Genomic DNA, 25,248 nt, shown 5'->3' on the forward strand with positions numbered 1-25,248 from the left:
ATTAAGAGAAGGATGAAATCAGTAACATTTGTTGAAAATAAATGAGAAATGTGGTTAAATTTTTAAGGGCTAATACTGAATATGTGTCAAATCAAAACCAGAGGTTTTACGAGGAGAAGAGTCCTTACTTGTATGTTTGGTGTTGCCTCTAGGCACTTTTTGTGGAGTGTGGACAGGTTTATGGTGAAGCCTGAGACATACTTTTAAAGTTATTTAAATCCTCAATTTAATATAGTGACTCAGTTATCCAGCGCAGAATTGTGAATTCTAAGTGGGTCTTGGTTATCTGACTGGAAAGCCATGAGGTAAGAACTGGCTGAAAAATCATATCAAATCAAATGAGATGAATGAACTGTTTTGATAATAACCTTGTTCCATTCAAATATACAATAGTTTTTAGACTTTCAAATTTGGGAACTTGTTAGGATAAATAATCCTGAAATCTGGAGAGAGTAGATTTGAAAGAACTTGTGGTGGATACAGTAAACTAGTTGCTGTATTTCTGGGTGTTGGTTTTGTTACAGTTTTTATTGTAATTATCAAAGAATTCAACTACTACCAAGTTTTTTTTTTATTTCTTATTTCCAACTTTTATTTTAAGTTCAGGGGTACATTTGCAGGATGTGCAGGTTTGTTACATAGGTAAACGTGCGCCATGATGGTTTCCTGCACAGATCATCAAAATGAATTTTTGTTACAAAAGTTATCTATGTTTACTGGAAAATATAGCCAAATCCATAAAAGAAAATAAATATCAATCATGATTTCAACCACAGTAGATAACCACAGATAATATTTTAGTTTTGTATCCTGAAAATACTTTACCATGCATTTATAATTTGTGGTATACAAAGTAATGTATTAACTCTCTCCTAGTGCTTTCTCTTCGTGAAATTGCAAATTCAGAGTGGAAAACTATGGTGAGAAGTCTGGTACATGATGTTGAGAAAAAACAATGTGTTTATCCTCCTCAGATTCTCCATTTGGGTTAATTTTTTTTAAAATGTTCGTTGCTTTGTAACCAAATTGCACTTCACTTTGTCCAGCATGCTCTGAACCCACTGGATAAGTATAAAATGCACTACTTGTCTGTTGTAGTGGAGACCTTTTTAATATCTTTAAAGAACAGTAGACTAGAACAAAGTATACTTTGATTTAATAAATGTTGTCTAAGAGTGTAAAAAGAATTTATTTTCTACTTTATATGCTTTAATAATCATCTTGTTGAAGGAAACCATATTTTATAGGTTCAAATTACGTTTCAACTTTAATTTTTGTTCCCAAAAGATGTATTCACATATTGTTTGTACAAATTATTTTATTGCAACAATACAATTATTATAAATGTATGAAATTTCTGTACTTATCAAAAAGTTACCTAATGTAACTTTGTAATTCCTTACCAAGACCATTATTTTAAATATTTTTCTTGCATGTTGTCAGTATAAGAAAACACATGGGCTCAGGCGGAAAGTGCAAAAGTGTGATAAACATTCTCACACTGGTGTCAACTTTTGGTTAGTAAGAAGCAGTTCTTGCAGGCAACCTCAGCAATCCCTAGTTTAGTGGGAGCCAGTGTTTGGAACATGAGAATGTTTGGAATTGACCCCATTTCCTAAAGCCTCTTTTTGGATTTTAGTGCCCAGAGCAGGATGGCTTTGGAAATATTGCATCATCATCGGTAACTGCTCATGCCAGTAAAATGTCTTCATATCTGCCAGCAAAGCAGGAACTTAAAGACCAGTGCCAGTGCATTCCAAACAAGGTATGCTAGTTTTAATTGGTGCACACTGAAAGCCACTCCAGACTATGAGCCCAGCTCCTTGAATGTGGCCTCTGTTCACAGAATGTGTCTTGCCGTTCAGTGTTTGTTGAAGTAAATACCTCAGTTACTGGGGTGGGTTAAGAAAAAGGCATTGAAGATAGGACTTCCTGGATTCTTACCTGGATAGTTTCAAGCCCATCTGAACTTCCTTCCAGGGCGTGAACTAGAATGAATAGAAAAGCGAAGGGAGGAACTACCTGTACAACAGGCAAGTACTGAGTACTTAGCATGTGCCAGGAATAGGCTGAAGTTCTGGGAATTCACAGTTGAAGAAAACACAGTGCCTGCTCTTCAAAAACATACACAAAAATACTCTACATTGTATTTCTTTTTCTGTGTAGACTGTGTTTTTCCAGCATCCCTAAATTTTCAACTGGCTGCCCCCATCCACCATAAGTTATTAGGGGAATATACAGAGGGGCTCTGTTGTTACTCAAATAATTTGTTTCATCTGCACCAATGTGATCCCCTGGTCAAGAAGGCTGTGCCATGGACCTTTATGAACTTCCTTTATGGATGTTAATGGCAGTCATAAAGCCCGTGCTAAAAGGCTGAGTGGTGTCTTGGTGGCTTTTTCCAGTGCCCATACCTGAGGAAAGGAGAACTTGCCCCAGTTTCTAGAGCAGAGTGTGCCCTAGCACTGTGACTTAAAACATGTCATCGACTTACTCATCCACCACCACTTCAACTCCTGGCTGAGCCAGATGGGGATGGGGTGAAAGTTTAAGGGAAACTTTCATTTTTTCTAGTGGCCAATATTGCACAGTAAGCTCTATGAGAAAGGCAAGGTTCGGGGGTCCATAGAGAAACAGCTTGTGTTCCAGCTCATGGAAGGTCTGGAGGAGATGATGCTAAATGGTGTTTGGAAGAGTGAGGAACAGTGAATGGAATTCCATTGGCATGCCCTTTTTCCCTTATTCACATGGCTCACTATTCCTCACTCTAAGCATCAGCTCAGAGGAGAACAAAGCATTATCTTGCTATTGCCAGCTTCACATTTATAAACCATTTGGCTTTAGATCAATGTGACAGAATGTTTGCTAACACAGATATGCATTTTTGCTCAGGGAGAAGCAGGATTACCAGGAGCTCCGGGTTCACCTGGGCAGAAAGGGCATAAAGGAGAGCCGGTAAGAAAAAAACAAATACTGATGGAGAAAATGGGGTTTTGTTAAAAAATGACTTAAAAATGTGTTCATCTCATTTTTCTTTATTCTGTACAAATATGTTTCTATAAAAGGCTATCAAAGACTATATTAAAACGCTGATTACTGAAATAAAGACTATCAGCATTCTAGTCAGCTTTTGAATTCATATTGGTAGGCTGGTGTGAACTTTGGAAAGATCTGGAACTGCAAGTCTTTGTACCTATAAGCTCTAGCAAAACTGTGAAGCAGAAAAGTCTGTTTTCTAGCTGTGCCCTAGCCTTCTTTAGCATTCCCTTCCCCAAATCCCTGTTGAATTCTTGCTTCTCTTGTCTTTTGATACATCCCCACCAGAGATTTTTCTGTAGCTCTCTACCTTTTTTTTTAAAACGGCCAACTTTTTTTGAATACTTTCTGTGTATGAGGTATGTTGCTTGGTGTTGTAGAGCACATAAAGACAAATAGGATATATTCCCTGTTCTCAATGATTTTACATCTGGAAAGAGATCGTGGAAAATTACAAGGCCATATGTGTTAGGTGCTGTAGGAGAGTTGCGAGTGTCCTGGAGAAATGATCTGGGGAGCTAGGGAGGATTTAATGGAGGAATGGCCAGTGGACTGGACCTCTAAGTGTGTAATTCTAGGCTATATCCCATGCTTAGAGATTTGTCTTTCCCTTCTCCCACGACTCAAAACTTAACTGTAATGTTTCTGACTCTTTTGAGTACATCTTTTGTCAGCTAATCAGGTAAATGAATGAGCACTGTTAGAAGTTGATTCTGTTTTTATTATCTCTCCAAGGTAAAATAGATTTTAATTCCTTTCCTGCCTTAACTTGGGAAGTCCATGATTCTAAATTATTTGTATAATCTATTGCTCCCCCCTCTTTAAAAAGACAGGAGATGGAAGTCTGAGAAATGACTGATCCCTCAAAGCTTCAACAAAGCTAAAGTCATTTGATTCCTGAAGGAATGTATTCCCATGTACCTTGCATGGGAACTTCTGACAACTCAGCAGGTGTTTGAAAAAGATTTTTGAGGAGGGACAGGCCATTTATTATTGCTCTTTAAAATGCATTGCTTGGGGTACCTTTACTTTCAATATCATTTTATGAAAATTCAAAATAATTGAACAATATCTGATTCTAAAGACCACTTCAATCAAACTAAACATACAAATCATTATACCAATAGCAAGTATTTGTTTCATGGTTACATGTACCAGACACTGAGAAGAGTGTTTTAGATATGTTATCATACTTGATCCTTACACTCACTCTTCATGTTAGGGATTAGTATTAGCATTTTACAGATGGAAAAACTGAAGCTTAGGGAGGTTAAATTATTGCCCAGTGCCACATAGCTTGTGGCCAAACTGGGATCTGAACCCAGTAGGTCTGTTGACTACTCATAACCAGTATCCATTTTTAAGGCTGCCACTATGTTCTAAAAGCAATTCAGTATTATGTATCTGTGTTCTTTGATCAGGTACTTCCACTTGCGATATTTTACTCTTAAAACATCATTTAAAGATGCCAGCCTAGTGTCTCTATCCTCATTTTACAGCTGAGAGCCACACATAGGTAAAATGACGTGCCCAAGGTAACACAATTAAGAGGACTCAGAAAGTGGAAAGATCTCTGAGTTAATCCCAACTCTTCTCTGGTTAGAGGGTGAATTTGGCCAAGCCACTCAGACTCTCCATACATAAGTTTTCTTATCTGCAACGGAAGGTGTTCTCACTTATCTGTTATACCTATACTATAAAGTGACACAAAAATGCCTTGAAAAAAATGCATGTGGCTTAATTTTTGGTGACTGTGATTTATACACGTTCACATACACATTTCTTAACTTGTCTTTTCACTTCTTTGATTTATCAGTTCCTTCATATTTAAGATTGCTGGCACAGGAAGAAATTTCATGTGTTGCTTTTAGGAAAAATACCCTGCCCACTGAAAAAAAAAATCTATGTCTATGTCATAAGTACAGTCCTATTTGAATAATTATTTTAAAAATCATTAAATCGACTTTAAATTCTTTTTTGAAGATTAAGTGCTTAGTCACTGTTGTTAGAGCCTATACCTTTTAAGGATGCATTTTCCCCCTCGATTCCCTTTAATCATAAACAGACATCTCTCACTTTAACATTTAAATATTTGTTTTTCTTTATTCATTCATCCATCAACACCTATTTATTGAGCTCCTGCTATTATAATAAAAAATGTGCCAGACGTTGGAGCCTTAGCAGTAATAATAAAATACAGGGCCTGCTCTCACCGAGTTTACAATCTCGTGACAGTTTGTTCACAGAACATTCTCTCCTTCTATAGAAACTAAAACCAGTAGAAAAGAACTAGGAAAAATTAATAAAAATGGATAAATATTAGCCAATTTATTGTATGTCAAATCTATAAAATATACAAAAATGTATCTTAGAGTAACAATGCATTATATGACTTCTCATCTGCAGTATGTTTTAAGAATATTAACATTTGTTTTAAATTCCATGATAATTCATAATGGCAAGAGATTTTAGTGGCAACGTAAAAACAGCTGGAATAAAGGAAATTTATAATCTACACAACGAATAACTAATCTGTGTATTTCCCTTATCTTTTCAATACATGCACCCACATTTGATTAAACCAACATATGCTCTGCCTTGTAAAAATGACATTAGATGACCATGACCATGAATGCATTCAACCTTCCTGGCACTTGAAATAAACATGGATGTATTGTTTCATTTTAAGGAATGGAGGATGGGTTTATTTCTGCTCCTATTGCACTATGTGATCTTGCAACTTTAATGTGCAATAAATAAAGAAGGCCTTCCTTCATTTTTTATTCTGGCATGTAATTGTCATTATTAGAGCAGGTGCACGAAATAATGCCTACATAACTTGAAGATCGAAAGTCATTTTGCTCTAAGGCATATTCAGTAGTAAATTTTGTGAAATGATCAGAAGTGCAATGTTACTAAGGGAATCAGATGTTGTTCTAAAGGTTTTCTTTTTGATCTGTAAGCCCAAGAAAGAATATTTAGAGGAGGTAGAACAGTATGTTGGAAAGAGTACCACTTTGGAGCCTGAACTACTTAGGATTGAATCCTCTCCACCTCTTACTTGCTTTGAAAATTATCCTTAATAATACCTAGCCAGTGGTTGATTGTGAAGAAGGAATACAATACAATATATACACAGCACTTAGAAACTGCCATATTATAGATATTCAACAAATATATGTTTCCCCTGCTTTCTTATCCACCATATAATTGTCCACATATTGAAGGAGAGGTGGAGATAACTATTTTAGGTTGAGTTTAATTTCATTTGTGGCTTGATGAAGAACAAAGGAATCTTCATTTGTGAGATACTGCCTTAGAATTTTCAATTTATTAGATGTAAAAATGTTGAGTTATCATCACATGCTCCTTGTGGTAAATAGTAATAATTGATCAATAGTTGATTTCTTCAAAAGATTACTCAATTACTTGACTATTTCATTCAACTCTGTATCTTTTATTTCCAATATTATCTGTATCTGACCTTCTCTGGATACAATGTGCTAGTTGCTTTTTTTTTTTTTTTTTTTTTTAGACAGAGTCTTGCTCTGTCACCCAGGCTGGAGTGCAATGGTGCAATCCCTGTTCCCTGCAACATCCGCCTCCCAGGTTCAAGCGATTCTCCTGCCTCAGCCTCCTGAGTAGTTGAGATTACAGGCACCCGCCATCATGCCTGGCTAATTTTTGTATTTTTTGATAGAGATGGGGTTTCACCATGTTGACCAGGCTGGTCTCGAACTCCTGACCTCAGGTCATCCACCCACCTCGCCCTCCCAAAGTGCTAGGATTACAGGTGTGAGCCACTGCTCTCAGCCCAATGTGCTAGTTTTTCAAATATGTTCCTTGCATTGTTTTACTTAGATAACGTCGATTAGAAGCCATCCAGACACAATTATAATTTACTTTTTCTCATTAACTGTATAATATTAGTCTTTTGGTGCATTTTACTTTTGGCTCAATGTAATAAAGTGAGAAAAGATTTGAGAATACAACTTCCACATCTCTTTCAAATTATATATCACTACACTACAGTATTTCTAAAGGTGTTAAGATTTTTATTAATATGTTAATTGACATAACAATTATACGTATTTATGGAGTAAAGTGTGATATTTTCATTCATTTATACAATCTGTACTAATCAAATTGGGATAATTAACATGTCCATCACCTCAAATATTCATTATTTCTTTGTATTGGGAACATTCAAGATTTTCTCTTTTAGCTATTTGAAAATATTCAATAAATTATTGTTAACCATAGTCACCCTACAGTGCTATTGAACAGCAGAGCTTATTTATTCTTTATAGCTGTAATTTTGTATCTGTTAACCAACTTCTCCCTATCCCCACTCCCACCCTTCCCAGCCCCAGTAACCATTATTCTACTCTCTACTTCTATGAGATTAACTTTTTAAACTTCTACATATAAAGAAGAACGTGCAGTATTTATCCTTCTGTGCCTGGCTTATTTCACTTACAACAATGTCATTCTGACTCGTCCATGTTGCTGCAAATGATGGGATTTTACTCTTTTTTTATGGCTTAATGTCATTCCATTGTGTGTATGTGTGTGTGTGTGTGTGTGTGTGTGTGTATAAAACATTTTCTTTATCCATTTATTAATTGATAGACACCCATTTTGATTCCATGTATTAGCGATTGTGAGTTGTGCTGTAATAAACACAGGCTTTCAGTTATCTTTTCACCATACTTATTTCCTTTCCTTTGGATACATATCCCCAGTGGGATTTCTGGATCACATGGTAGTTCCATTTTTAGTTTTTTGAGGCATTTCCATATTGTTCTCCATAATAGCTATACTAATTTACATTCCCACTAAAAGGGTGCAAAAGTTCCCCTTTCTCCACAACTTTGGTAGCATTTTTTTTTGGTCATTTAGATAATAGCCATTCTAAACTAGGGTAAGATGATATCTCATTTTGATTCCAATTTGCTCCTCCCTCATGATTAATGTTGAGCATTTTTTGATGTATTTCTTGGCTATTTGTATGTCTTCTTTTGAGAAGTGTCTATTCAGATCATTCACCCATTTTAAAATCAGATTATTGGGGTTTTTGTTTGTTTGTTGCTGTTGAGTTGCTTGAACTCCTTGTATATTGTGGATATTAATCCCTTGTCAGATGAATACCTTGCAAACGTTTACTCCCGTTCTGCAGGTTGTCTCTTCATTCTCTTGATGGTTTCCCTTGCTGTACAAAAGCTTTTTAGTGCAATATGGTCCCATTTGTCTATTTTTGCTTTGGTTGCCTGTGCTCTTGAGGTTGTAACCACAAAATCTTTGCCTAGACTAATGTACCAAAGCATTTTCCCTACATTTTCCCCCAGAAGATTCATAGTTTTGGGCTCTACATTTAAGTTTTCAATCCATTTTGGGTTGATTTTTGCATATGGTGAGAGAGAAGGATCTAGTTTATTCTTCTGAATATAGTTTTTCCAACACTGTTTATCAAGAAGACTGTCCTTTCCTCAATGCACGTTCCTGGCACCTCTGTCAAAAATCAGTTGGCTGTAAATACATGGATTTATTTATGGGTTCTCTAGTGTGTTCCATTGGTCTATGTGACTGTTGATGACAATCTAAGGTGTTATGCTTTGAGCATCCTTACTTTAATGCAGCAAATTCATAGAGAAAAATTTTACTCTTATTTATACACATACATTATGAGTTAGACAATTATTCCGAATAATCATGTAAGCAAATCCTGTCCCACCTGAGCCAGAACCCACTAATGACTTCTTGTCTCTCTTAAGATAAACCCCAAAGCTCTAATCATGGGCTATGAGGCTTCACATAATGTGTAGAGCTCTCCCCTACCTGACTCCTCACTCCCAAATTGTCTCGTACTCTCTTCCCTTGTTCACTTTTGCTCCAAGTCCTTTGTACCAGTTATATATGCCTGAAGTGTCCTTGTACACATCCACTTGGCTCGCTCTCTTCTTCACATCATTTAGGCCCTTGCTCAAAAATAACTTTAAAATAAAAAGGCCTTCTGGCGTCTCTATATAAAAAGCATCCTTACTCCCACCTCTATCCTCTTACTTTGCTTAGCACTTTTACTGCCACCTGACACATTGTCATCGCGCATCTATTTCTTTCCCTGTTGGAAAATGAGTTCTGTGAGCCTATACATAGAACAACACATAAATAATAGGAGCTAAAAATATGCTGAATGCATGAATGAACACTATACCTCAAGGAAAGTTTAAATAATCAACTCACCTATTTCTAGAAACTGTAAGTTCTCCTTCCTAATTGCCCAGGAGACTCTGCTGAGCAAGGCAAAGATTCAATTTGCAAGGAAAGAATTAAATAATATTATATTGTTAACTATTGTTCTACTACAGTTTTTTCTTTTAAAAAACAAAAATTCTTTTCACATTGATTTAATCAGGTTTAGCTTAGTATTGTCAAGGTAATGAAGCATCAAAAATATTTTGCAAAAAGCCAGAAGTTTTGGCAAAACTTAATATGTATTTTTATTTGCCTATTTTCTTATCTACTATGATGGTTTATTAATATGATTTACTACTTTTTCTTTTTTTATAAAGGTGATGGTCACCTCTCATGGAATAATGTAGTTTTAAGTACTACTGCTTGTACTTAATTATCTAGTTGTGATCAGTATTCTATATCAGAACACCTAATCAAGCGATTTTAACCATGCTCTTTAACACTAAACTCTGCATAACATTATTTGAAGTAATAATTAATACTTTTCTTTCATTTAGACTCAATTGTAATAATTTTCTGAATTTTTTAATTCCCTTTTGTTAGCAAATGTAGTTAGCAACCTAATTCCTTAGCAACTGCATTACTTTCTCAGTTCTTTAAGACCCTTGTTAATACCCTCACCCATTTCAGAGCTGAAATTCTCTCAAAGTTTTATAAAATATTAGCTCAATTTTAATGTTCTTGAACCTGAGGGAAAGTGTTATCTGAGCTCCATTTTGGGAATAATTTTCCAGTTTATTTTTGTATTATTATCTTCCACATCTCCAGTTAATTTGCCAAAATGTGTTGACTTTATGAAATGATTGCTTTGCTGATATGCTTTGACAGAAAATCAAAACTGTTTAAAATGGAATAAGTTAGCTTATTTGACTTCTTAGTCAGAAACTGGTATTGATTTCTTTCAACTTCTCCTGCCCTCCAATCCCACTATAGAGGTTTCCATTTTGAGTAGTCTAATATGCTAACCCAGAGATGATGAGTAAGTTTCCCCTCATTTTCTTTCCAATCTGACATTACTCATATGCCCATTCTGTAGCCATACCACAACAATAAAAATTAATTAAACCAAAATATGTTCATAATTTTTAAAAATAAGGATACCTTCTCTTAGTAATAACTTCACAGAAGTAGGATTTAATATTATTATTTTGACTTCTTTTAATATGTCAATATAAGAAATAATAATGTTTCTTTATCCTTTCTAATCCCATATTGAGTATATTGAAGTAATTGACAAGTCCTTTTTTTGGATCAGTTTTACCCAATTTGATATAATCTCATGTAATCTACAGGAATTCACTTGAAGGTGAAATTTACTTGTGGGTCTTCATCTGAAATTAACAGATAGTATCATTATAATAATGGTATTACATATTCATAAAATTACAATATATTTCTTAATTTCTACCACGTGTTAGTGACAGAGAAACTCATTCAAAAAGTGTATATTATTTTCCACTGTTTCAAGGATAAATTTATTAGACTGAATTTGTGATAGTACTTTTAAGGAAGCCATAGATGATCCATAGACTTCCTTGCACCTGTTTTTCCATCCCTGCTTGGCAGTTAGATGGAAGAGCAAGGAAGCTGATCATTGGATTGACCCAGCTTTGGGGTTTTTCCTGGAGGATGTAAAGGAAAGTCAGGCATACTAAATGAAACAAATAGGAATATCTTAGAATCTGAAATTTCATGACCTACTTGAATTGAAAGCATCGGATAGGATGTAGCTTTTAACTCATTTAAACTCATTTATCATATTAATTGAAGTAACAGCAATAGTATTATTCCTTACTTTTGGTAAATATTAAATCCTACTTCTGTGAGGTTATTACTAAGAGAAGGTATCCTTATTTTTAAAAATTATGAACATATTTTGGTTTAATTAATTTTTATTGTTGTGGTATGGCTATAGAATGGGCATATGAGTAATGTCAGATTGGAAAGAAAATGAGGGGAAACTTACCCATCATCTCTGGGTTAGCATATTAGACTACTCAAAATTTGGTAAATTACAAAGTTAAATTACATATTTCTGTGTGAATATGTCTAGTTTTAGTTATGATTAGCACTTAGATATTTACGAATTACTGATTTTTTACAATTTATTATTTTGGCTTGTGGGCAATATGAGGAAGGAACTTGAAGCACAAACTTTGGTGCAAGCAAAAGCAACTCATCTAGGAAGAGGTAGATTCTCTTTGACAACATTAGTAATTAACGCACCCCTTAAAAGTAATCTCCTAATAAGCATTTCTGTATTTTAGGGTGCAGTTGGTAATAAAGGTGAATTTGGTGCTCCTGGAATTCCTGGGGAAAAGATATGATGGTTTACTATTTGATCAAAATGTATGGTTATTTTATAAAGTTGTATCAGATAGGATAGGAAAATATACAGAACAAGTCCTATAGTTTAGAGGTAATCGAACTGTGGCCCTATAGTAGGGCTGCCAGAAACTCTCACTGTAGGATTTTGTACATAAAGTTTTACTGGAACACAGCCACACTCATTTGTTTTTGTATTACCTAAGGCTGCCTTTGTGCTTCATGGCCAAGTTAAGTAATTGTGGCAGAGACTGTATGGCCCACAAAATCTAAAATATTTACTCTCTGGCCCTTTGTTGAAAAAGCTTGCTGATCCCTGCTCCGGAACATTGGCTGCTATTCTCTTAGCCCCAGGGCTTCTTAAATTCACCATTTTATATATAATATGGCGTATTAATATGTGTTTCACTGCAGACAAAAATTAGGCAATTTATGTAAACATTTTATAATATAGACTATAAGACATACTGTAATTAAAAATATAAGAAATATATTTCAGTGTATCAATAAAATACTATACTGTAGGCTATAGTTCATAAAATGATTGATTTTTATGTTTTTCCTCTAATACCACAAGATGATTCCAAACAATAAATTCACTCACGAGAAGTTACTGTTGCAGTTTAGCATCTTATTCAACTTCAGTTTTTGTAGAATATTTTAAAAATTGTTGTATTTGTATATTAAACTGCAATCACCTTGTTGTATTTTTCCCTATATATGCCTATATTAATATTAATAACTTTGCTAAATTTTTAAAGTTCTCATATGTTGATGCTAAGAAAATTCTCTTCTTTATGAAAATATGCTTAGTATAAGTTTTTGTGGCATTCTAGCTGCACTGATTATCAAGTGAGTCCATTGTGTCTCATTATGTAGAAGGCCATGACCATTGCGGTTTTATTCACCTAAAGTTAGCACAGCAATAACTGAAGCTGAAGCAGTAGGAGGTTCAGAGGTTGTCAGACAGATATTTTTTGAGACCTTCTTAAATGTGTCTCTGGTATCTGATGGCTTCATTGATGCTACTTTTTCCTTTCATAAATTATTCAGTCTGATATGCAAATTCTTTACTCCTATAGGAATGTAACTGTTGGACTCAGTAAAGTCCAACAAACTCTATTGAAAAACAATACCTTGCTGCAAGTTGATGTTTATTTGGGCTGCTATCTTCTTGTTTAAGCTTACTGATGGCATTAATTGATGATTCTTCATCATATATAAAAGCTTCTTTAAATACTTGTTCAAAGGTCTAATTCTTTAAAAATATCTTTTCTCTAGAGAATATTACTTGATCACCTAAAGAGATGCCCCAATCCAAATTTACCTTGTACCCTTATTCTACCAATCTTTTTCTAAAATGCATCACAATAATCTGATTGTTTAGATTTCAGATCATTAGGAATTTTTGAATTATTCTGAACATGGGAATCTTTTTTAAAACATATGCAGAATCACCGAAGCACTTGAACTATAAAATAGATTGTTTGACTTTATTGTGGGATGTAACGTGAGACTTATGTACATTTACACAATAAATTATGGCATAGCAGGATAGAATTCCCTTTGAATGCTTTAAAACAGAATTTATAAAGGTTGGTATAAAATATTGTTAATTTTAACACTCCAAAATGACAGCCCTTGGATCCTTATGTATGACAACCAGGTGCAAACTGCTACTTATTGGCTGTGGAACAGGTTCTCAACTCCTGAAAAGGTGATGTCCACAGACTGACAATGTAAGGACTAGATGAAGCATTCAGTAGAATCAATCCTGTCAAAAGCTGATCAAATGAATTGCCATCCAGGGCCATGATAGTAAGAAAACAAGTCTAGAAAGTTAAGTATGCAAGTCAAGAAATTCTCTAGAAAAAGAGAGAGTTTCTTAGAAAAGAGAGGGCATTTGGGGCAACGTGAAGGAACTGGAGCAAGTCAGTATTTCAGAGACAGGCACTACTCAGAACTAAAAATTTTGTTTCTTTTCCCAGAAATCCACTTTTGTAGAAAGAATCTTGTGTGGTGATTCATCCTATATTCCACTTAAAGTAAAACTTCAGTGAATATAAAGGAATATACTGATAATCTAGTTAGATGAAGTCATTCTGAAAACCGAAATCCTCAGCCCTTGGTGCCCATTTGGTCAAAATGGTGACTGAGAGAGTCTTGCAAAATCAATTAATGAGTGTGTCTGTGTGAAGACACTCTTCCCAGAGAACTTAAGAAGCTAATATCATAAAGAAGCAGTTGTTTTTATGGTGTTCTAAAACCATGGCAAAATTGTCCTGGCAAATACTCTTTCATGTTTCCTCAAGCAGTTTTCTTCTGGGTCTAATTTACTTGAGTTACTCTTAAAGGCTCTCACAGACAGTTAGAGAATTCATGTAACTTCCAGTGGTGCTAAATATGGTAACGGTTTACGTTTAACTCTTGGTTCCCGGATTCACACATCATCAGAGACCCTACTTAGTGGTTAATATCCTTCCAATACCTATAGAAGCACTGAGTCTTTGACCACTTTCTCTTCCCAAGGTCTCAGTCCCTGGTGGTGCCAGCTATGATTCTAACTTGTCACTTCATTTAGCTGTTAAAGGGGTGTGACACTCTTGAGTGAAAAAAATGCCACCTCAATAGTGTTTTCTCACTTCTATAATCCACAGGTTACCACTTATTGAAAATAATTCTAAAGAATGTATACAAAATGAAAACAAGAAAGTTACTAGCATATTATCTAACAGTAGGTTAATAAATTGTAAAAAATTTTTTTAATTTCAAAATTTTAAAATCATCCTCGTGAGGTTTATGTTTGGGGTGAAATATTTCTGTTATTTTACAAGAAAAATAGTTTGTTAGATTTTTCTAAGTAAATTTCCAAAGAAAAATTATCAGTTCTTAACATGTGTGTCACCTCAGGGCTTTGTATCCCACATTTGCTTCAATGTGAAATATGTGCATCTTCCAGAGTAACTTATCCAGCATCCCCTTAACTTTGACTCTGCTTGTCAGCAGTTATAATTCTTTGTTTTGTTTTGCTTTGCTTTACATAGAATTAGGAGTACTTAAGAGTACTGTTAAAAAATAAATAACTAGGTTGAATTGTTTAACTGTTTCACTTGGAGCAAAAACATATGTACAATACCATAGAATATGTATCTCAGGTCTAATATTCTCAAAGTGAAGATTTTTTTCTAAAGTTAACATTTAAGCTAGGAAACTGATTTATATTAATGGAGTGAAGCATATTCTGAGCAGTATGAAGTATTAATTTGTACATTAACTATACTTTACACTTACATCAATGTCATACTTCAATAAATTAAGTGATTTGCATATAAATCACATTATTCTAAAATAAACCTACACTTTGAAATTTAGCTAGGTAAGAGCAGCAAATTCTTTTAAGTCAAGACTCTGAACAATGTATTAATATACTGTGGTGGCATTTTTCCTCTGACACCAAGGATAAAAATAGTACACTAAACAACACAATTTTATAAAATGTATTTACGGAATGTGGAGTCATGAGGACTCTAAGGATGAAGTATAGCATTTAGTTATGTTCTTTTGTAATTGTAATACTTATCACCCAGTACAGACTTGCAGTAGACATTCTTAATCTAATATTAGCTCTAATCTAATAAAGCCTTACTGTTAAACATTGTATAAAAATAACTGTCCCCTTTACATTTATTCAGAACAGCTATGATTTTGCCTAAGAGATTTGGTAAGTGTTCTGTTATGAGTTCATTTAAGAAAATCAGTTCTGTGTAGCAAGCAGTATTATTAGGTAGCTGGCGACTTCTGGTAAGCTTGGATGGACAGAAGCCTCTGTCAATCAAAATGAGTAAACTGGATGGTTCCATTTCCAAGAGAAGTGAATGACTCAAAGCATAAGATCACATGAATGCAGCCATACACACACACACACACACACATGATCACACCTTGCATCCTCATGGTATGAAGTAGGAAAATGAGATGAGGATTTGGACACTATTAGCAAATTTTGCCCACTTTGCCCCCAAATATAACACTCGAACCATGTTTGTTTTCATTACCTGAATACTTCAAACAAAAAAGTGCCTCGTTTCATACTTCACTTATGTATTTAAACATAAAAGATATATTTCTCTAGAAGCGGGGATTTTTTTCTAAGTGGGAATAATTATTGTCCAATAATCTTATCCTAATAATGTGATAGTAAAAATTGAACAAATATAGAGCCTAATTTATGCTAAAACCCATATTCTATCTACTAAATTACTTTAAATTTGCCCTAAAATGTTTATTTTAATAGGAAAACTTTTACTAAGTTAATTTTGCTCCCCATGGAGTAAGTATGAAGTAAATCGTAGCCATCATTACTTTACTATGCTAATATTAAATACTCAGAGTTAGACTGCCTGGGTTTGAATTCCAGCTCAAAATCTTACTCTCTAATTTAGAGCATAACACTTGGTCTCTCTAAATGTCAGTTTTCTCTTTTATAAAACAGGAATTATATTGCATCTACTTCTAGCTTTATCTTAAGGATTAAACAAGATTATTCATAAAAGTGTCAGCACCTGGTATGTAAATATTTGGTAAACAACAGATATAATTTTAACAATAAACAGTTTGATGATTCTATTATTCTAGCCTTACTGTGGGACCAGATTAGAACTTATTTGAAGGAATTTATACGCTTCATCTTAGCCAAAAGGCCAAGAAGCAAACACTTGGGGGAATTTATATTAGTTATTGAAAATATATTTACAGGAAAATGTTAAAGTCACATATCTTACGTAACCTTGACCTTTTAAAACAAACTAGATGTTAGAAAACCAATGAATTCCTCACTTATTATAAATATGTACAAGAATATAAACTTTTACGATAATAATAATAACAGCCATTTACTCAGAAAGTGTTATATGCTAAATGCTATCAGGAGCCTTCTTCACATTATTTCATTCAATCCTTACAACACCCCTGTGAGGTAAGATTTATTGTCACTATTTCACAGATTAGGAAACAGATCTAGAGAGAGAGAGGGAAAAAAAAATTAAAAACTTCCCCTAACTTGGTACAGAGAAAATAGTAGAGTCAGGATTTGAACCTCTATCTGTGGAAATCCATAGCTCTTGCCCCTTTGCCATATTACCTCATCTGGACAGCTCCTCAAATATTCAGATTTCATTTACACAGGCAGGTCTGAATTAGATCTTAAATTTGTTTGCCTGCCAGTTTAGTGAGTGAACTGCAGTTTGCTTCGGACATCCTGCTCCAAGGAGGGCTGTGTCCCTTCCCTTTAAATCCATGGACCCCTTTTAAACTGTATCTGACCCTAGGGATTCTGACTCCCCCACCTTCATAAGATTGTGTTCACCTGTTAAGAATCATTATGCATATGGTTTTTCACCAAATGAGAGGGTTTTGTCTAGCTTTACCTTCCAAAATAAGTATCATGGAAAAAAATTTGCTTGGTTTCCAAGTACAGATTACATTTGAAGTGTGTTTTCAAACATTCCACGCTTGACTCTCTGGAGATTCTTAATCTACCCTGCATGCCCATGTCCAGGCAGCTCAATCATGGGCACTCTCCAGATTAACCTTAATGCAACACCTAATGTAGAAATTTTTCTCTTACATTCTCCACCAAATAAATATATATAATTTATTTATCAAAAACAAAATTGTTTAACTTAGTACCATGGCTTTATAAAAATATAAAATAAATCAACCTTCTGGAAGTAAAAAAAAGCTGTATGTATTAAAGCACTTAAGAAGTACATCTGATAACATGATGAGAGAGTGGCCAAGCTGCATGTCTTAAAAATAGCTGGACTAACTATCATCATTATATGAGGATATGCTTTGTATGATGGGTCTTTTCACCATAAACTCTGAAGCCCTCAGCACTGCAGTGAGATGAGACTGAATGAGGCAGATCCATTGTTCCCTAACAGTCTTTGTATTTCTTTTCTGCTGGAAAATGAAATGACTATGATCTTTGAATCTTGATTTTCCCTAAAAAGACATTTTATGAGAAGACTGCAGCTTCAGAAAATAAAGGCAGATGCTGTTACAGTTTATGTAAGTGCAGACAAGGCCAGTCACTGTTGTGAATTATAATGAACTTTCTAACAGTGCTGGTCCAGATGTAGCATTAATGCTTCGGAGACTCAGAAACTTATAGGCAAGTAGTATAAAAGCTAGAGAATTTTTAAGCCATTTGGCTTCCTCTCTATATTTCTAGCCTCACCTAATTTTTCTGTGCTTAATTTTAGACTTCCTAAGTTTAAAACATAATTTAAAATGCCTAATGCATGTGACAGTTTATTATAGAAATTGAGACCATTAAATGAGGAGGAAAAAAAAGACAACTTAGCTTTATTCTAGCAATGGAATACTTCCTGCCTATGAAATTGTTAGGCTTTATAAAACAAGAATGTTTTCCACTTTAGAGAAAAATACCTCTTAAGCAGAGAATCACCTGTATATCTGTGTAATTTAGAAAATTCTCTAATGAGTGAAGGTATAGTCAAATCTACACACAGGATTGAATTTTTAATCATAATTAGTATTCATAGAAAAAAATGACCACAAAGAAAACAGTTTTGTAAGCTTACTTGTTGGCTTTACTTGTTAAAGGTAGGAGAATAAAACTTGAATTATCAGTGAAAAACTATTGCTCTTACATGGAATAACTGTCATTTAATTGTCTTATCTATAGACATATGTTGATACAATATAGCACTAAAATAAGCAGAAACATAAGAAGGACAAAGGTAATAGAAGGACAGGAAAAAGAAAAAGAAACTTGCTCACTCTGCAGCTGATTTTATTTCTTAATGGTTTCTTATTCCCTTCTAATGCCTTCCACTCACACCCCAAGTAGAGCAGTTGGCAGGGAACACAACAGATGGATGACAAGCTCAACACATGCCATGTATCTGGCACCCAGGCACTTGACTTTCATTTGCTAAACAGTCACATTTCAAGAACCTAGTCTGCTAATGTTCCTATTTGGTTTAATGTACTACCAGCTTCTAGCACATAAATATTACAATATTGCCATAAGAAAGCTCACACACTCTGTGTTTCTCTGCATAGTTAAGTGGCTAATTATTTTATTCTTGGTGTAGATACTGAACAGTGAATTTAAACATATAACTGGTATTTTATAAAGACATCTATGATTTTAGATATTAGAGTTTCCTTAAAGTGGCTCTATCTAAAGGAGCTTTTAGCCAGACACATCAGGGACTGCCAAAGCCGGTGTAAGGTATTGAATGAACCTGTTAGGGAAGACTAGAAGATTTGAGCAGATGATCACAGATGATTGGTATCTTTCTTTTCTATCTCCATCACTGCATTTTCAGATTATTAAACTCAAAACACATGCATTTTTTTCATGAATTCTCCCAGGCCACCAGGCAAAATTACAGCTTATCCACTCAGCTCACATAGCACTTTATTTATATCACCAATATAGAGTGTGTCTATACACCCTGCTAAAATGCGAGCTCCTGGAGTAGAAGGACTTGGGGTCTGTCTCATCTCTAATCCCAGCAACTGACCCAGCGTATGGTACCTGGCTGATTCTGAATACGTGTTTGTTGAGTTGTTCAGAATTCGAGGACTTAGCCCCAAGCCAGAAATAGAGAAGAGAAATAGAGAATGACTGTTAGAAAACTTCGCTGAGGAAAGATCGGAAAAGCACCCCAATGCCAGCAACACTTCAGTGAAAGTCCTTCGTACTTTCTACAGAAGCATAATTTAGGGAAACAAGGGAATCTCTTCTTTGCACAACAAAGTTTACAGGTATTGCTTCCTAGAATTAAATATAATAGAAGTGTGTGCATCTCCAGAATTTGCTTTCCATTTTCTCTTGGAGAAAGTATGCTCTTCCCTCTCTCTCAAACACAAATATTCAAGTTATATTGCTTTCTTTTTATCCAAACTAGATTTGAAAATCTCCTAACTTTCTTACAACATTGTTAGGGTGTGTTCCTTCTCCATATCTTCATAACCATTTACTTCAGGGCTAAAGATAAGTAACCAATGGCTTCAGTGCATTTAAGGTCCAGTAAAAGTAATTGATATGGAATAGAACTATAAATTACTCATCACGAGGAATACTCCAGGCAGGAAATAGTTTTCAGTTACTGCTATATCATTGTCCTCAGTTAGGAGCTGACTGATGACGCTGTCCTTCTCTTTATATCTTAAATCATTTTTCACTTGTTAGAATTCTCTATTCAGATGTCAATCACTATACTTCAGATATTTCAGTAGATGATTCACATTAAATAAGTATTTCTGTAGTATTTTTATGAAGTTTTAAGTTTTGTTTAAAGACTCTCTTACAGTTAGTCTCATAATAAAGTGAAAAGCCCAAACATTTGTGCCTGACACTTTCAGGAAATCATCACAGTTACATAGGAGCCCAGATTTTGTAGTGGGTTCTACAACACTGACTAAGGCTTAATTCTCTAGCTTTTCTATGTGTAGGAAGAAACTTTTACCTCTCCAAGGCATTTCAAAATTACTTGGGTTTTCTTTTTGTTTTTTATTTGAATAACTCTTAGTACAACTTGTATTTAATTAATTTGAAAAAGGATTGTAAAATAACATCCCTTTGACAGGAAAACTTAAGGATTGTAGTTGACTACAAATGTAGCATATGTAAACAATTTAGTTTTAAAAAGAAGCACGTTGTATTAATAGAAGTACAAAACTGTATAGTAGCCACAACAAAGTGTGTGTGTGTGTGTGTGTGTGTGTGTGTGAGAGAGAGAGAGAGAGAGAGAGAGAGAGTTGGTCCTGTTCTGTATGCTGTGTGAGTAAGACCATTTCTGGAATGATGTGCTGAGTTCTGAGAGCCACATTTTAAAAGGCATGACTGACCAGTGTGTGCCCAGAGAACAGGGACCATAGTATTAAGAGACTCCAAACTATCATTTCAAAAATGAGTGGTTTACTGAATAGAAGGCTTGACAGTGGCACAAAGGGATGTCATGTATAAGACCTATAACTTTTTTTTCTGTGTAATTGCAGACAGAAGAAATAAGACTGATGGGCAAAATATGGGGAAGGTTAATTTGGGTTCAGAAAGCATTTATTCAGTAACCACACAGTGAATTTTTTTTCTTTGCTCTCCACAATGCAAATTAAGCAGCAAAAGTATTTGGACTTTAAGAAGCTTTCAATAGAGTTGGTGCCTCATCAGATTCTTTGGTGGAGTTGTTATACATAAATGCATGGATTTATATTTGTCCTTAAATTTAAGAATGCCCATCCTGCTTGTTTTCTAGGCATATGCACCTGTATATACATACATACACACATATACATATACACTCAGGATAATAGATTTTAAGAGAGTAGATGTTGAGTTAGCTACAACTAACCACCCATACATACATTACCATGATCAAGACATGTATTGACCCGTAAGAATAAATAATAATAGGATCTAATTCATTTAAGATTAAAGTTTTAAATTGGCCTTATCCTGAGCATTAATGTGATTAAAATATCCCTATGCATTAGCTGCATTAAGGATCCAACAAATATAAAGAATTCAAAAAGATTGAGATTTTAAATTCTTTGCTATATATATATTTTTAACTTGGTAATTTATTTCTTAGAATGAAGTCCCAAAATATAGAAGGAAAAAATTCTCCCCTTGAAATAAAAGGATTCAGATTGGATATCTGAAAAAAATTTAAAAATATAGGTTTTTAAAAATTTCCTGAAACGTTTAATGGACTGCCAACAGTTTAAGAACCATAAAATATTTCAATTTCTAAAGATTATGGCTGAATAAAGCAGGACTATAGTCAGTAATGTAGAGGTCACCTTAGTAATACACAAAATCAAAATCAGATTTACTTTTTTCTGCCTATTTTATTGGTTTTAGTCCTAGAATCCTGGCATTCCACTTCTGATATTTCTTCTAGTTATTTCATGCAATATTCAACTTAAGTAAATTTTCTTTTAATACATATGAACTAATGAATGGGGAAGTATGATATATTTCAAGTGGACACTAAATTTATATAGAAGGTTATACTCCTAGAAAAATATGCTCTAAGTAAAATGATAGGTCAATTTTTTCAGTACAGAAATGTTATAATAGGATCTCGGACATTTTAATCAAAGGCTGAATGTCTAACTGTTAAAAAAAATCACCACAGGATAGTATGTAACTTTCTACTTTCTGGATCAAATGCTGGTTATTTGCAATTTTTTTGTTTCCCTGCTTGCTTTATCTTTATTTGCTTGGTCTCATTTATACTGGATTTGCAAACTATAGTCCTAGGGAATGTGATTTTTTTTTATCAAATGTCCTTCAGACAATATATGTTTCCTGCACAATAAGAAATACATTGCTTCCAATGTCAAAAGAATCAAGAAAACTAATAATTTATAGTTTATGACTAGCTATGCTTACTGTTGAAAAATATGCAGTGATTACAAGGACGTAAAATTAAATCCAGTGATCAGTTTTTCAGAAAGCAACCAGCTGACCCTAAACATCACCTAACTTTGTCCCAAAAACTTCTCAAAGAGGTTATTTTGAATTTTGGAAAGGGTACTTTTTGATTGTCCTGTGAAGTTAAAGACATGCTATGTGTTATAGTAATAACCCAGGCAACGATACTATCGGCAGCAACATTAGATTTTGCCTGCTTTATATTACACATATTTATTAACTTATCTTCCTGTAGTTTGAATTTGTACCTGAAAAGGAATACAAGTCCTTTCATAGAAAACCCCGTAATGAAAAATAAAACCCTCAGAAATAAGTTTTGAAAGTTATGGTTTCTATGGGAATCATTTATTGTGATTTTCTTTCAATAATGAACTAAAGTATTGATTGGAAGCCAAAGAAGAAGCATCTTATTTCTTCCTTGGACTGAAATTTTGAGGAAGGAGAGGCAGCAGGAGTTCAGAAAAGAAAACTAATGTGTACCTTCCAGTAATTTTAGGAAGATATTTATTTTATGAATAGAATTAAATTTGCCCTCAAAGTGCTTGTGGCACCTAGAACTATAAACCTGGGTGTCAGAGGGAGCATAAAGAAAGACTTCTTCTGTTGACATAAGGTAGGTTTTAGATAAACACATTTCCTATGAGATAATCAGTGATGTCCACTGAGTTATCGTTGAGTCTAGAATTATGTTTATAAAACACATTCAGTCAAGAAAGAGCAGAGACCATTTAATGCTGGCCACAGGAAAACACAGTATTTTAATTACAACAATCATAAAACCTGTGTCCATTAAAGACATATTCTCAATATCACAGCTCTAGAGAGTTTTGATACCCAATTAACAGTGCATCTGGGTGTAATCCTAACCTGACATATGGCAGGCTAGGACTTTGGGTGCCAGTACCCAGAGCACCTGGTGCATGAGTGGGCTGTGAGCAAAGAAAAAGGGGAGATACTATCACAAACTTTTTTCCCAAAAAAGTATTTTTGGCAGTGTATACTGTATTGGCGTACTTTAATGGATAATATGCCATATCTCATGATCGTATGTAACTAGTAATATGATATAAAACATTATACTGGATCAACTGATGAAAATAATCTGCTCCTTATGGACAAGTGGACATACTTCTGTGATGAGTAACAGGAGCTCCATTTCCATAGACTGTTTCCTGGCACCAAATACTTAATGTGTTTTCACTATCACTTTATCAAATGATATTGGAAGTTTCTAATAGATTTGTGTGATGCCTGAGGTCTAAAACTATAACAATTTGTTTAATGATAGAAATGTATTTATTATATAGATAAGTAGATTATATTTTGTTGATTCTGTAACATTTAATTACATTTAGCAGCAAAGTGTTACTTTAGTGTTTAGTATATACTGTGATGATAGCTGTTTTACCGTAGAATACTTTGATAATTTAATCTAATCTAAGAAAAACCTCAATCTTTAAAATAATATGTGTGCATGTATGTAGCAGACATCTCTGGTAAGAACCACTAAAACTGTCCTTAAAATGTTTTAATTAATGAAATAATGAAAAATTTCTTTAGATTTAGACAGAATATTGCTATTTTAAAGTTTAAAGATGTGATTTTTTTCTTCATAGATTTTGAATTTTGCTTAAATAATTCAAATAAATGATAGCTAATTGCTTTCTAGGGAATGTTTAAAAACTGTTATCTTATAAATTAATTGTAAATATTTGATAGAAATAAAGCAGTTCCGTGAAATTGTTAGCGTATTTTGAGCTGTCTAAACCTGGAAACTCAGAAGCCAAAGTAAATTCCTATAAGCAGGAAAATTCCTAAAACTCTATTGAGAATATGCACATCCTCTCAAGGGTATCTCATTCTAGCCTGTGTGCTGTTTACAAACCAGACTTGTCAAAGAGATGACCCCAGAATTCCAGCAATGGAAACTAAAAGGCATCTGTCTTTTTACCCAAGACAGAAACCAGATGAACAGGAAGAACCAAAAAGTCTTCCAAGTAATTGCTTTATATTAAATGGCATTGGGTATGTATTCAAAATTGATCTAATGGCAATCACCAGATATGGGTAATAAAGTAAACATGCTTGTACATATATAAGAATACACACACACACACACATATATATAATATATATAGTGAGAAAAAATTCCGATTTTAGGCAAGAAGTCACTTAAAGCCAGAATTAAATCTTTTTCCAAAGACAGTGTAGGAAGGCAGCTAGGTATGCAGAGTTGAAGTGTTTGGGCTCAAATTCCAAGTCTACCACCTATTACTGTGCAATGACCTGTAAGAAGTTCATTGAGGCAGTATTATCTGCCTGATAGTTTTGTTGTCAAAACAGCAGTGCCTGGCCCATAGAAAGCACGATGTCAGACTTCAATATTATTCCCAGAAGTTTCAAAGAGAGAAAATGAAATGAGATACTAAATAACATGTGGAAAAACATAGGCTGTAGGAGACCTCAGTCCCAATCAGGTAAGTTACTAGTTAGGTGACCTTTGACATGTTACCAAACCTCTCGGAGCCTCCATTTCCCTATTTTAAAAATTGAGGTGACAGTCCTGGATTTGAGAAATAAGGAACAGATGGAAAGTCCCTATGCATGATAGATATTCAGTATTAGGCTACCTTTCCCCACAACACTAGAGCTATTTGTTAAAGACCACAAAAACGTCTATGTTCATATATCTTTATGGATCATAAACATTATTCTGTGTACTTCTTTTAGGGTGAAAATGGTTTACATGGTGCTCCAGGATTCCCTGGTCAAAAGGTAAAGAGTTCTTGAATGTTTCATCTGAGTTAAGAATTTTAACGTGTTAAAAATAAATTTGCACATAATATTCTGAAATTGTATTTGATTAAGCTGAATTCACTCAAAGACTTTTAGAAAGCTATGGATGTCTTTTCAAAGAGAACTTGTGGAAGCAATCCCCTCTTGAAGGGACCATTCTAGGAGGAAGCTTTATCACAGAGCTTTAGTAACATGCTTCTCCAAAGAACTAAATGGTAGTAGTGCTTTCTGGGGTCCGTGATAGCTGCTCTGGAAACGTTTCTGCTTTTATTAGTCAGAGTCTAAAATGTAAAATAGAACAAACTGTACTTCCTTTGACTGGTTTTGTTACCTCTTGCTTATCTTCTTTTTTGTAT

At 34.3% G+C, this 25,248-nt stretch overlaps 1 protein-coding gene across 5 annotated transcripts in view; it reads left to right on the top strand.

Moving 5' to 3' along the window:
* Positions 1–25,248, top strand: part of COL19A1 (collagen type XIX alpha 1 chain) — a 339,181-nt gene that overhangs the window by 69,147 nt on the left and 244,786 nt on the right. For all 5 annotated transcript variants that reach the window (XM_001135236.6, XM_063813156.1, XM_016955766.4 and 2 more), the window contains 3 exons: positions 1,640–1,765; positions 2,893–2,955; positions 24,827–24,871. In XM_001135236.6, the coding sequence (XP_001135236.3) occupies positions 1,640–1,765; positions 2,893–2,955; positions 24,827–24,871 (234 nt within the window). The remainder of the gene's footprint in view (positions 1–1,639; positions 1,766–2,892; positions 2,956–24,826; positions 24,872–25,248) is intronic.

The sequence above is a fragment of the Pan troglodytes genome, chromosome 5, assembly GCF_028858775.2.
Source record: "Pan troglodytes isolate AG18354 chromosome 5, NHGRI_mPanTro3-v2.0_pri, whole genome shotgun sequence".
Taxonomy (NCBI): Eukaryota; Metazoa; Chordata; class Mammalia; order Primates; family Hominidae; genus Pan; species Pan troglodytes.